This window comes from Aspergillus sydowii (genome assembly GCF_001890705.1).
Source record: "Aspergillus sydowii CBS 593.65 unplaced genomic scaffold ASPSYscaffold_15, whole genome shotgun sequence".
Lineage (NCBI taxonomy): Eukaryota > Fungi > Ascomycota > Eurotiomycetes > Eurotiales > Aspergillaceae > Aspergillus > Aspergillus sydowii.
In genome coordinates this window covers 607,323-619,621 of record NW_024467873.1, presented here as the reverse complement: position 1 = coordinate 619,621, position 12,299 = coordinate 607,323, and the positions used below count along the sequence as shown (strand labels likewise).

The window sequence follows — 12,299 nt, the reverse complement described above, 5'->3', positions numbered from 1 at the left end:
TTTATGTAATAATTTTAGTTTGGAGTCAGGAGAGAGTGGCATACTGGTTTATTTGGGCCCGTTGGATACCATCACTGCACGCTTGGTTAGAGATGTTCGTTCCACTCCGTACATATCAATTTGACTGTTTCGAAGCAACTTCATAGCAAATGCAGTCTATATAGTAGTATTGTCTATGACAGCTCTACATTTTCGAGTTCTTATCCCCCGCAAGGAAATCTATATCGATGGCCGCTTGTATCAACTGGTTGGCAATAGCTGTGGCCGGCGGCAACCTCAACGCTCCCTCCTTATACCCCGGCCCAGCAGCCTGATCCAAGTTACTCGTTCCCACTCTCAAAGCTTCCTCAACCTCCTGAATCTCAAACCACCTCGCATCCTCAAGCTCAGGGTCATGCTCGAGGTTGATCGTCTCATGCGCGGGGTCGCTGACCTGCGCAATGGCTCCAATCATCAGGTTGGCAGGGTATGGCCATGGCTGGGTTGAGTGAATGATAACGCGCGAAAGCGTCACGCCGGCTTCTTCCCATACTTCGCGCCTGACTGCATCCTCCACGGACTCTGCGGGCTCGATGAAACCGGCGAGAGTCGAGTACCAGTTTGGCGGGAAGCGCTTGGAGCGGCCGAGGAGGATCCGCTTCGCATCGCAGGAGACAACGGCGACGATGATGGTAGGGTCGGTGCGCGGGAAGGAGAGGTTGGACAAGGTGGTGCGCGTGGTACAGGCGGGCTTTTCGGCGGGTTTACCCTCGGCCTCGCGGGCTGCATCGGTGGGTGGGCAGGCGCGCTTTGTGCCCGAGTTTACGGAGATTGTGCGGCTTCCGCAGGTGCCACAGAAGCTGTTTCGGGTGTTCCAGTCAATGAGGGCACGTCCCTGGGCATATATAGCGGCTGTAGATAGTGGTTAGCGTTTGTTTCCTCCAACCCATAGAGGTAGGCAAGTAGTAAGCATACCTTCATCAGCTGAGAACGTCATCGCTATTCTCGCCTGCAGGAAGCTCAGCCCTTGAGATTCAAACTCGCTAAGCACGCTTTTCGCATTTGCCTGCTGCTCCTCCGATCCCTTCTCCGACACATCTAGAGCGAAATACGGCGTTCCGGAGTAGATTTTCCAGGTGAATGGGTCCTGTTTGGCCGCCTCATCCAGACCAAGGAAGATGAGGTGTGGTTCTGTTTTTCGCGAGTCATGGTCCTTGATCATATCCTCCTCCGACTTATCATAGATCGTCTCGGGGACAAGTTTTCGCACTTCATCGTACTTGGCATAATACAGCGCCGCAGGGGTCCTTGTAAGTGGCGCTAGGTCCTTAAGAATGACGAATCGGGTTGAAGGGTGCCTGAGTGCGGCGGAGAGAAAGGGGTGGTCTGATCGAAGGAACGAAAGACGGTTCAGAGGAGAGCCTAGATTGATCTTTAGTATCCGTTCGGGTACTTAATGACGCTTATCGGGTTCCTTACTCGAGAAATAATTCACTGTCTCTTTGCCAAAGCGCCTCGCCAGCATTGAGTCGGCTTGTATATGGGCTGGGTTCGGAACTTGCGAATTATTGGTCATGATGCCTTATAGGAGTGAAGCCGTCCGTATATACAAGAAAAAGGCTTTGGAGAGAGAAAGAATCTTGTACCAGGAGAAATCCGAGGGGATTTCCCGCTCCTGTTCCTGTTCAAAATCGCGGCAACTCCGATCAAAGCATTAATCAGCGATACTGGGCCGAGGGGGAGCGGGGGATGTTATGAAATTACCTATTTTCAGAGTATTGCAAGCCGTAGAAGCATGTATCTATGTATTACGATGACGGTAGAGGGGTAATGCGGATGAAACCCCACACACGTGACTGTCGTCATGCCGCCGATTCGGAGATTCAAGCAACTCCAAAATGTTTCTCTTTTGCTCGTTCACTGAATTGGAGGCCAGCCGGAAGCTCATTTCCTGCTTCGGAGTCATTCAATTGGTTCATATTTGATCAGTATCGTGTGATCCAAAATGGGGCGCCTCGTCACCCTCGCAACATGGTTCGTCCCACTGCGTCTTCGTGCTCATATCTAAGCTAACTATCATCAGCTCCCTTAACCAGTGGGCTTTGGACTGGGAGGGAAATGCAGAGCGGATTATTGAGAGTATCCGACAGGCCAAAGCTGCCGGGGCTACTCTTCGAGTTGGTCCCGAACTTGAGATCAGCGGTACGATAGTCTTGCAAAAATCATTTGACTAGATGGGTTGATTTTGACGTCGAGTAGGATATGGAGCTCTCGATGGGTTTATGGAGGGAGATACATTTCTTCATTCCTGGGAAATGCTCGCCCGTATCATCGACCACCCCGATTGCCAGGACATCGTTGTCGATGTGGGTATGCCGGTTCGTCACAGAAATGTGCGATACAACTGCCGGTTCGTTCTCCTCTTGTCTTTCCCAATTGGTAATGATGGAATTTGAGATACTGATATAGCTGAAGAGTTATTTTCTATAACCGGAATATCATCTTGATCAGACCCAAGATGTGGCTTGCTAATGGTATGCTGAACCCTGGTGTCTGGATTGACACATACTTTGGTTGGACTACGCTGATGTTGACCCGTGTAGATGGGAATTATCGTGAAATGCGGCATTTTACCCCGTGGCAACGACCCCAAGAAGTCGAAGACTATTATCTAGAGTCGATTGTTGGCAAGATAACCGGGCAATATAAGGTTCCTTTCGGCGATGCGGTTATCAGCACGAGAGATACATGCTTGGGATTGGAAACCTGCGAAGAATTGTTCACTCCGAATGGGTATGCATAGAATAATCGAGTATGGTCTGGATGCTAATGCTGTGTAGTCCACATATCCCATACGGCCTTGCAGGTTGGTAGTTCTCTAAAATCTGTCTTTTGTGCCAGTTGCTAATGCCCCGTGAAGGTGTCGAAATCATTTCCAACTCGTCTGGAAGTCACCACGAGCTGAAGAAGCTTGATACCCGTATAAACCTCATCACCCAGGCTACGAAATTGGTAATTAATTCTTTCATTCCGCATGGATACCTTTGCTGATTTTGTCAGAGCGGTGGTATCTACCTGTATGCCAATCAGCAAGGGTGCGACGGAGATAGACTTTACTACGACGGATGCGCGATGATAGTTATCAATGGAAACATTGTGGCTCAAGGATCACAGTTCTCTCTGAATGACGTTGAGGTGGTCACGGCAACTGTCGACATCGAAGAAGTATGCCCACCAACCCGATGCTATCTTTCAGTACACTAAACGAGACAGGTGCGAACATACCGCAGCACAGCGAGCAGAAATATGCAGGCTAGCAAACAGACACCTTTTGTCCGCCTTGATCTTGACATGCGATTATCTCGTACCGATGAAGATGCTGATCCTAGCCTTGCACCCTCCGACGTACTCGAGCCGCGCTATCACGCGCCAGAGGAAGAAATCGCTTTGGGCCCTGCATGCTGGCTCTGGGATTATCTCCGGAGAAGCGGCGCTGCCGGATTTTTCCTTCCTCTGAGTGGTGGGATCGATAGTTGTGCTACTGCAGTCATCGTCCACTCAATGTGTCGAGAGGTTATCAAAGCTGTCTCGGAAGGAAATGAGCAAGTTATCAAAGATGTTCGGCGACTATGCGCGGAACCAGCCGACTCGACTTGGATCCCAACCACAAGCCAGGAAGTTTGCAAGTGAGATCTATCGCCCCAACTCTAATTCTATAACGGTAACTGACCCTTTTAGCCGCATATTCCACACCAGCTTCATGGGCACCCAGAACTCGAGTAAAGAAACAAGAGACCGAGCGAAAGAGCTTGCTGTCGAGATCGGGTCGTACCACGTCGACTTTAATTTCGATACCGTCGTGACTGCTCTTACAAACCTGTTTACTGTCGTAACCAACTTCCAACCAAAGTTCAAGGTCCACGGTGGTGGCCGGGCAGAGAACCAGGCACTACAGAACATTCAGGCCCGTCTGAGGATGGTCTTATCTTACCTATTCGCATCACTGCTACCGACGGTTCGCCAGCGCCCCGGTGGAGGTGGACTCCTTGTTCTGGCATCGTCCAATGTTGATGGTTAGTGCCCTATCCCAAATATTAGTTGGATTATATACTAACAAATTTTCTAGAATGGTACGCTATCTGGCCCACTCTTACATATCCAGCCGATATCGACCCCTATGTTATAGATACTGATAATCTACATCTAGTTTACGAGGCTATCTAACAAAGTACGACGCCAGCAGCGCCGACGTACGTCCCCGCTTCAACTCTTCAACCACTCAGCCAATTTACAAACTAACAAAAAAAAATATCAGTTAAACCCCATCGGATCTATCTCAAAGGTTGACCTCAAGAAATTCATCTCCCACTCCTCGGACTCCTTCGCCATGCCGATCCTAACCCAATTCCTAAACGCCACTCCCACAGCCGAGCTCGAACCCATAACAGCCACCTACGTGCAATCCGACGAAGCCGACATGGGCGTGACCTACGCAGAGCTCGGAACCTTCGGGTACCTGCGCAAGGTCTCAAAGCTGGGACCCTGGTCGATGTATGAGCGCCTCCTGCACCTTTGGGGCAATGAGTACAGCCCTCGGGAGATCTATGAGAAAACAAGACATTTCTTCTATAATTATGCGATCAATCGCCATAAGATGACGGTTATCACGCCTAGTTACCATGCAGAGCAGTATAGTCCCGACGACAATAGGCATGATTTGAGGCAGTTTCTTTGTGGGTTTCTGGCAGTGTTTCCTATATAATTTCAGAGTGAAGCTAACGTGTGCTTTAGACCCGCCATTTACATGGGCGTATAAGAAAATGGAGGATAGTGTCAAGTACTGGGAATCGAAAGGCTGGACGACCGGTAAGGCGCAGAAGAAGAGCGTAAAGGCTGATTAAATCAATCGTTATGAAATGTGCAATTACATGATGATATGGGAAGGTTGGGGAGAGGCTATTTAATAAGAGTGGCAGAGAATACCTAATTTCGTATAGAAGACTGCAATACTGTTTCCTGCACGAAGCCAATATTTACTTCATATGGTTATCTATCATGGAGGACAACCAGTAAATATGACTAAGTATATGATAAGGTAGTTACCCAATATCTCCAAAACACGATATCGAACTATTACAACGAATACCGCGTGCAAATACAGATCACCGAAACCGAAATAAAATCAAATGGTCAATGGATACAACGACCCAGCCATAACTCCCGCAAATAACGCTGAACAAAGTATGAATCAATCATTATGTCAAGAGGGCACCCCAGTGAACGAATATCAGCTAGACACCGCAACATCTAGTCTTTCCAGAACCACCCGTTTTTCTTTTCGCCAGACGAAGAGCCCTGGTCTTGTTGAGGTGGACTGACAACCTCAGTCGACTCGTTCGTTTCTTCACGGCCATCGGCGAATCTCTTGGTTTTCACGGTTTTCGTTTGAATCGAGCCATCCGGAAGACGGACGCGGTCTGTGCTAACTTGGGTCGATAACACGTAGTTTTCCGCCGGGGATTTCTCTTCTGCAGTGGTTGGTGGACGAGCGGCATCGGTAAGTTCGTGGGCAGAATGCTTATTCCCGCCAGATACAAGCTCCAACCAGCTCTCTGTGTCGTCGTTAGACTCTCTTTCAGCTGATAAGACGCCGTTTCTGGCGCCGAGCCTATCATCGATAAGCAACCGCAGAAGAGGGCTGTGATGGAAATCGCCGAAAAATTCCTTTTCACGGGCATCAATGTCCGCAAGGAAGCGGTCGTATAGATCCAGTTCCGTAAGCTGCTTAGCGTTCGTATCTTCCGCGACCCAATCAGTCCTCTCTGTCTCCTTTAAAGAGCGGGCCTCTTCTTTAGTGTCCTCCGAGCGCTCCAATGTAATACTCGACCACGGATGTTTGTCAGATCCAGAAACAAACTTCCAATGGTTCCCCAGACTGCCGCGTTTAACCAAGCTATGTATCCACTCCTTCCCAGATTCTTGTTTGGCAACTGCGCCTGGTTCGCGGTCTAGCATCGGCATTCCATTCTCAAGTCGCAGTAGATCTTCAAAAGCTTCGCGCCATCTCGGTTCTTCGGGATCGGGATCGGAAGAAGGACCCATAGACGATATCAAGGACGAAAAAACTCCCTGCTCACGATGAGACCGATATCGCGCCTGGCGCTCGAGGTGTAGAGGCGAGTAAGGGCTGAACATGAGATAATTGACAGGCCAATAGGCGGAATCGGAGCTCACGAGGGGAGAAAAGAAGGTCTGGTGCGACGGGTGGAAGAAGTCGAGCAAGAAGCGATCGAAGAACGAGTTAAAGAACATATCCATATCGAACGAATTTCCTAAGTTAGAACGCTCTGATCTCGACGACGAGTCTGGTGAGATATTGTTGGATTTAGCATTGTTTTGTGTTGACGGGGAGCCTTGATTTCCTGAACCCGACGGTGCATCTCCGTTGTTTGCGTCATTGGAGTTTTGACGCTGGGCGTCGCGGTAGTTTTGGTCTTCAGTGAAAATGGACCATCGTTCTGATCGTGGAGGTGTAGACGAGGAGGGAATGCCCATTACGGACTGGAGCATGGAGGAAATTTGTTCGTCGGCGAATCGACGGAACGCGACGAAAGGATTATCGTCATCGGGCCACTGGCGGGAGCTCTCAGGCGAGGAAGCAGACTGCTTCTTGTTAGAGTCTTCCTCGCCTGCCATGGTGAGCTAATGCTGTAAATATTTCCAGCAATATAGAACGGGCAGCGTAGGATTAAAGGGCAACTTGTCGCGATAGACGGAAGTGAAAGTGGTGGTGCAGAGATGAGCTTCGAAACTTCTTGAATGTTGGATCTTGAAGCTGTTGGGAATCGCCCCACTTATTCTAATCGCCACGTGATACGATGGGGCAGAGATCCATTCCTCAGGCAGCAACAGACACCTGGCGTGGTCTACGAATCGATTAAGCCTTGGAAGTTCTTTTTAAGGTTAAAAGCTTCATTCCATACATATTCTGGAATTATATTGACTGAGCTGTCTACCAATCTGGTCTGTATATAGGCAAAACACTGAATCAAATCTACCGGCTGAAATCTTCCATCTCCTTCTTTCTCTTCTGGCGGTCTCGCTCGAGCTTCCTGAAGAGGGGATGGTGGCCTTTCTCCTTCAGCTGCTTATTCCTGCTCTTATTATACTCAATGTAAGCCATGTCCTCACCGCCAGCCAGCCCACTGAGAGTAGCAGCGCTCCGTTTGACGCCCCCCTTAGCCCTGGCTCTGTTGCCACCGGATCGTTCAGAGAACAGATCATCCGTGACGGCCTCTACGTCCGCGGAGGTTTCGTTTTGTAGCATAACCTCCTGCAATAGCTCGCGGCGTTCCGAAGGCGTGGCATATGCTAGTCCGCTGAGGTTTTCGATTCCCTGCAGATGAGTAATTACTTTAAATGCGTATCCCTGATCGACCAAGAACGCTTGTCGTTTGGAAGAGTAAAACATTTCATCCGTGTCTTTCGAGACCAGCGAGTAGAAGAACGCGTTGAAGCCCTCGTCATTTCGGCGCTTTGCTCGTAGAATTCGGCCTAGACGCTGTGCTTCCTGACGACGAGAACCGTAGTGTGAAGAAATTTGGATGAGGCAGGTAGCCTCAGGCAAGTCAAGGGATGTATCGCCGATCTTGGATAGGAAGATCGTATTGACTTGCTCGTTGTGCTGAAAGTTCTCAAGAATACGCATACGCTCGTTCTGAGGTGTCCCTCCGTAAATGTAGGCCTTGTTCAGCTTGAGTGCGTACCGCTCAAGAGCATACACATTGTCGGAAAATACAATGACCTTGTCACCTCGTTTCTCGTGGTAGTCGATGAGGAATTGACAAGCCTGGAACTTACGAGGATTCATGATATAGAGAAGTGCGGCCTTTCTCGACTTCTCGCGCATATACTCGGTATAGAACTCGGTGGTCATTGGACACCACACCTCAGCACATTGCACCTTGGCAATATGTCCCTGTTCTGCGAGTTCCATCCAGTTGGCCTCATATAGCTTCGGGCCGATAAGGAAGTTCAGATCCTTAATCTTGTCATCTTCACGCAAGAGCGTGGCGGTTAAACCAAGCTTGCTTTGAGTGGCAATAGCCGATGTGACTTTTCGGAACATGGACGCAGGCACGACGTGGACTTCGTCGAGAATCATGAGACCCCATTCCCGTGATTGAATCCAGTCCATCATCTTCTGCGCGTCGTGAGACCGCGCCCTTGTTTGAGAAACCATGGAATATGTCGAGACGATAATACCGGTCGACCGCCGGAACTTCTCCTTATTGTCGGACGTGAAAACAGCAATGTCGCCAGGGTCAATGTTAGACCACCGCAGGAACTCATTTCTCCATTGAACGACGGACATGGAACTTGTGCAAAGAATGATCGTTCCCTTCTTGATCGTACAAGCAGCGGTGATGCCGACCAACGTTTTTCCCGCACCGCAAGGCAGGACGATAATACCACTCTTTGCACGCCCATTACCGAACATCTTACTCAGACTCTTTTCCTGGTAGCTTCGAATCCGAGCATTCGGCTTTAGATCGATATCTAGTGTTGGGTTGATTTCATCATTTCGGAAATCATATTCTTCAAGCGCGGGGCATCCCATAGCCTGACAGCGCGCCTTGACGGGTTCCACGGCTTCATTCGGGATCTCAAAGCTGTGCACTTGCGCCTGCTCTTCATCGTCATCATCGTCGCGGATGGCGAGAAGAATATCATCTTCCTCTGGGCGTTTTGCGGCCCCTTCCTCGGCAGATTTCTGCTCCGACGTCTCCTTCACACCGGCAGCATCCCTAGTACCAGGAATGACAAGACCCCCCATTTTCGGCGCTGCCTGCTGAATTATCCCCTCCGAGCCTTGTACGCGCTGAGGTCCGATAACTTCATCCTGAAGCAGCATCTGTAGCATGGACGGGTCTGTACTCTCGACGAAGAACCGGTTGTGCTTCAGAACCACCTTGATCTTTCCATATGACTTTGTGAAATCGATGATAAACGACTTTATCGCTTCCGGGAGTGGCGTCTTCGTCAACCGATCCAAGAAGTTAATAATATCTTGCGGCAGCAGGCCAACCGACACAGCGGCATACAAACTGTTCCCCGTCAACCTGTATTCGTGGAGGTGCGTCGGGCGCGACAACGGTTCGGCGATCGTAGTGAGGAAGTCCTGCGCCTGAGGCGCAAGCGGAGAAAAGCTCTCGAGCGTGATGGTGCCTTTCAACGGATCGATCCATAACGGACGGTTCGCATGGTCAGGCTTAAGGGAAAGGGAGGAAAAGTCCTTGTAACCAAAGTTCGGGTCCTGCTTCTGTGACTTTTTACTGAATGATTCGAGGGAAAATTTGTCCACCATATCTTAACATGTCAATACATCAGTATCCAGGCATCGACGGATAGTTTGCTCCCGCGTGATGTGATTACCTTTCAGCTTTTCTTCCTTTGCATCCTGCTCATAGTCGGAGTACTCATCGCTACTGCCGATTTCCTGAATATCAGGAACCGGTGTTGGACGCTTCGACGCTCTACTGGACCGACCACCTATCCGAGTTAGCCTGCGCCGGGTCTACCTAAGGCTCGGTAGAAAATAATGCATACTGTCAGTCGCCTTTCGCTTTGGCGGCGGCATGATGATGGATGGAGCAAGGAGGTTTGGATGATTTGTTTCTTTATGCTGAGAATCTATCGTCTAATATGCAAAACTCGTCTGTTCCGGGCGAGCCTCAGCTCTTGCGGGCTACCAGCGCCCAGTCGAGCTTCAAGGAAAACAGAACATTCCTATCTCAAGCGGTCCAAGTCGCTCGTTATATTAATCTGATGTCACCGGATAAGGAATACCTCGTCGGCGTGGAGCGGAGTTGAGAGACGAAAGATGCGCTGAAGGAGAGGCGGCGACTGAGTAATATGAAGATGAGGATTGTCGCCACTCAGCATGTGACTTTCGGCCGATGCTAGTCCTCTTATGGACAGCACCATTCCGATTTCGGAATAGCTGCTGAGGGACGGCTTCGGCCTGGCTGTTGACGTAGTTTATTTTCAGTTTCCTTTCACTTCAGCTCGCACTGTGCTGTGTCTCTTTGCTGTGGTCGAGAAAATATATCATAATGAATACAGTAAGTCATGAAGCACCTAGTGGCCAAAATTTCGAACCATTGCTAACAGAATGACCACCAGATCCGATCCACTTGGTAAGCGGACCTTGGAGTCGCCCAGACTCCCGCAGGGAGCTTTTTATCACGAACATGGACTGCTAACATTGAATCGACATCTACACAGGGTAGGCTGGGGTACTCTCTGCGTCGGTAATGCTCCCCCTTTCTAAACCGCCACCGACTATCCAGAACCCAACCCAGCTAACACCCAATCCCGCATCCAGCCGGCGGCGGAGCCTACTACTTCGCAAAGAAATCGATTAACGCCGACCGCGCATCCCGTTACGAGGCCGAGATAAAGAAGAAGGCCCAACTTGCCGCCGCGGAATCCGAACACCGTCGGCAAGCCGTGAAGAACGAGCCAGCCGCGATGCATACCCCCTCCGACGATCCGAGCTTCAAGCGCGCAAACCAGGCTCGATTCCAGAATGCTTCAGATGATGTTGCTTCGCCGAGCGATGAAGCGAGTCATGATCCCGCCCCGACTCGTCATGAGCCCGACACTGAGCAGGACCGGTTGACGGAGAAGGGGAAGTATGAAGCTGCGCGGCCTTTCAGACCTCCTCCTGGTAATCGGTTGTAAGATGTTTGTTCATTCTTGGCATTTTTTGGGCGATATCGTCCTCTGGCGAGCGAAATCGTAAAGGTGATGTGGATGTGAATTGCTGAGGCTTTTGCGCTCTTGCCTGATGGTCAGTCCGGGCCGTCTTATGGCCTGTAATATATTCTTGTATCTATCTTAGAGGTGGACGTTGTGGTCAAACATGCAGCAGCAACTCGGTTGGAAAATTACGGGGAAGTATAATAAAGTTGTGGAAGGCAGCTTGTTCTTCATGTAGGATTCTAGATTCACCCCACTCACAGTAAGTAGTAGGCCATCTAGACAGCCCGTCTTTTGAAGTCTCACATGGTATCTGCCTCACTCGCGCAGTTATTCAACAAAGAAAATGCAAATCCCCACATCGGCAGACACATGGGGTTACGAAGTCTAGCCGCATGGGTAGACCAAATAGATGGGTAATAGTAATAAGGTAGGTAACCAGTCACGCCAAACACCGCCTCTGCTTGAATGGGACGCACGTCGCCCATATTAAAAGGGAGGTCATCACAATGAATAAATTGCACCCGAACGCCCTATGCAGAACCCAAACAGTTGTTGGAAAACAGTGATAAAGATGGTGGTTATTTGTCATTAAGACCAGCCAGCCAGTCGGTCGGAAAGCGTGGTTGAGGTATTTCGGGAGCGGGTCCCGATCGACAATCCGGACAAAGTGTGGTATGATCTCAACGAGCATGGAAACAAAGGGGAGGGTGCGGTCTGGAAAAGAGGTGTTAGCATATACTGTACGGACGAGAAACCTCTCAGACAGTCAAGAGACTAGGGGGGAAAGCAGAACTCACTTGCTGTGGTTGGGATACCCTAGGTTCCTCTCGCGCGAGCTCTCAAGAGCTGGTGGGACGAAGGGAAGCACGACGGCAGAGACAAGACATGATGTGGCTACGAAGCGCGATGTGCGAGTGCTTGCCTGAGAACGGTGGACTGAGAAATGGCGGATTGTTGGGCGGGCAAGTTGGATAGTAGCCATGGTGTTGGTGTTATAGTAAGACTTGACAGTTATCGGGAAAGTCGCAATAATACCCTGGTAGGAAGCACAACGACTGGCACAGAAACTAAAATGTGGCACAGAGGAATCAAGGGTGAATAATAGCGCTGAGACTCAAGAAGGGGTCCGGATGTTATATATAGATGGCAGCAGGCTGTACAGCTCGAGTGACAGGCAGCAAGTGCTGCAGCCCGAGCGAACTGGCGCTGGCGCTGTGGGGGTCATGCGGGGCCTCTCCACTAGGTATCCGGAGCTGCAGCTCAATGACATCGTGATTCATGAGCTCTCTCACTCAAGAGTCAAGACTGTAACTGAAGGACAGTCACCTTGTGTAGCTGGTTACATTGACAGAGAACGCCTACATTAAAACTGGGCCTTTGTTGCAATATACCCTCTCATACTCTTTACCAAGTTGGATTATTGAAGGCAGAGCCAGGGATCCAAAACGCGTGTCAAGGGGACCATCTCACGCCATCAGCGAGATCGAGTCCCGGCCGGAGACCTGCGGGGCGATGAACAGCCAAGGACTCACTCAGCCCAGGAACGACGCGAA

At 50.1% G+C, this 12,299-nt stretch overlaps 7 protein-coding genes across 7 annotated transcripts; 2 read left to right on the top strand and 5 right to left on the bottom strand.

Annotated features, from left to right (window-relative positions):
• Positions 1-36: 36 nt before the first annotated feature.
• Positions 37-1,639, bottom strand: ASPSYDRAFT_507782 (NAD(+) diphosphatase). Its single transcript, XM_040848148.1, has 3 exons — positions 1,459-1,639; positions 955-1,401; positions 37-891 (listed from the first exon to the last, which is right to left on the bottom strand). The coding sequence occupies exons 1-3, from the start codon at positions 1,553-1,555 to the stop codon at positions 185-187; spliced, it is 1,251 nt and encodes a 416-aa protein (XP_040697705.1). The 5' UTR covers positions 1,556-1,639; the 3' UTR covers positions 37-184.
• A 345-nt stretch (positions 1,640-1,984) lies between these two features.
• On the top strand, positions 1,985-4,880 carry ASPSYDRAFT_161992 (glutamine-dependent NAD(+) synthetase; the record flags this gene model as incomplete). Its single annotated transcript, XM_040843047.1, has 13 exons — positions 1,985-2,013; positions 2,063-2,181; positions 2,236-2,389; positions 2,455-2,513; positions 2,583-2,772; positions 2,820-2,845; positions 2,900-2,991; positions 3,040-3,204; positions 3,253-3,665; positions 3,718-4,056; positions 4,187-4,229; positions 4,295-4,712; positions 4,771-4,880. 13 exons carry the CDS (start codon positions 1,985-1,987, stop codon positions 4,878-4,880), a joined length of 2,157 nt encoding a protein of 718 aa, XP_040697704.1.
• Positions 4,881-5,286: 406 nt separating this feature from the next.
• ASPSYDRAFT_161584 (uncharacterized protein) lies at positions 5,287-6,675 on the bottom strand (the record flags this gene model as incomplete). The annotated part of the gene is made up of 1 exon (XM_040843003.1): positions 5,287-6,675. The coding sequence occupies one exon, from the start codon at positions 6,673-6,675 to the stop codon at positions 5,287-5,289; it is 1,389 nt and encodes a 462-aa protein (XP_040697703.1).
• Positions 6,676-6,930: 255 nt separating this feature from the next.
• On the bottom strand, positions 6,931-9,936 carry ASPSYDRAFT_50665 (TFIIH/NER complex ATPase/helicase subunit SSL2). Its single transcript, XM_040848128.1, has 3 exons — positions 9,589-9,936; positions 9,415-9,531; positions 6,931-9,348 (listed from the first exon to the last, which is right to left on the bottom strand). The coding sequence occupies exons 1-3, from the start codon at positions 9,617-9,619 to the stop codon at positions 7,034-7,036; spliced, it is 2,463 nt and encodes an 820-aa protein (XP_040697702.1). The 5' UTR covers positions 9,620-9,936; the 3' UTR covers positions 6,931-7,033.
• A 39-nt stretch (positions 9,937-9,975) lies between these two features.
• Positions 9,976-10,752, top strand: ASPSYDRAFT_136711 (uncharacterized protein). Its single transcript, XM_040840774.1, has 4 exons — positions 9,976-10,103; positions 10,165-10,178; positions 10,267-10,292; positions 10,367-10,752. The coding sequence occupies exons 1-4, from the start codon at positions 10,095-10,097 to the stop codon at positions 10,723-10,725; spliced, it is 408 nt and encodes a 135-aa protein (XP_040697701.1). The 5' UTR covers positions 9,976-10,094; the 3' UTR covers positions 10,726-10,752.
• Positions 10,753-10,955: 203 nt separating this feature from the next.
• ASPSYDRAFT_507397 (uncharacterized protein) lies at positions 10,956-11,924 on the bottom strand. Its single transcript, XM_040848140.1, has 2 exons — positions 11,540-11,924; positions 10,956-11,460 (listed from the first exon to the last, which is right to left on the bottom strand). Exon 2 carries the CDS (start codon positions 11,435-11,437, stop codon positions 11,186-11,188), a length of 252 nt encoding a protein of 83 aa, XP_040697700.1. The 5' UTR covers positions 11,438-11,460; positions 11,540-11,924; the 3' UTR covers positions 10,956-11,185.
• On the bottom strand, positions 11,459-11,958 carry ASPSYDRAFT_50662 (uncharacterized protein). The gene has a single exon (XM_040848127.1). The coding sequence runs from the start codon at positions 11,726-11,728 to the stop codon at positions 11,540-11,542; it is 189 nt and encodes a 62-aa protein (XP_040697699.1). The 5' UTR covers positions 11,729-11,958; the 3' UTR covers positions 11,459-11,539.
• Positions 11,959-12,299: the final 341 nt, after the last annotated feature.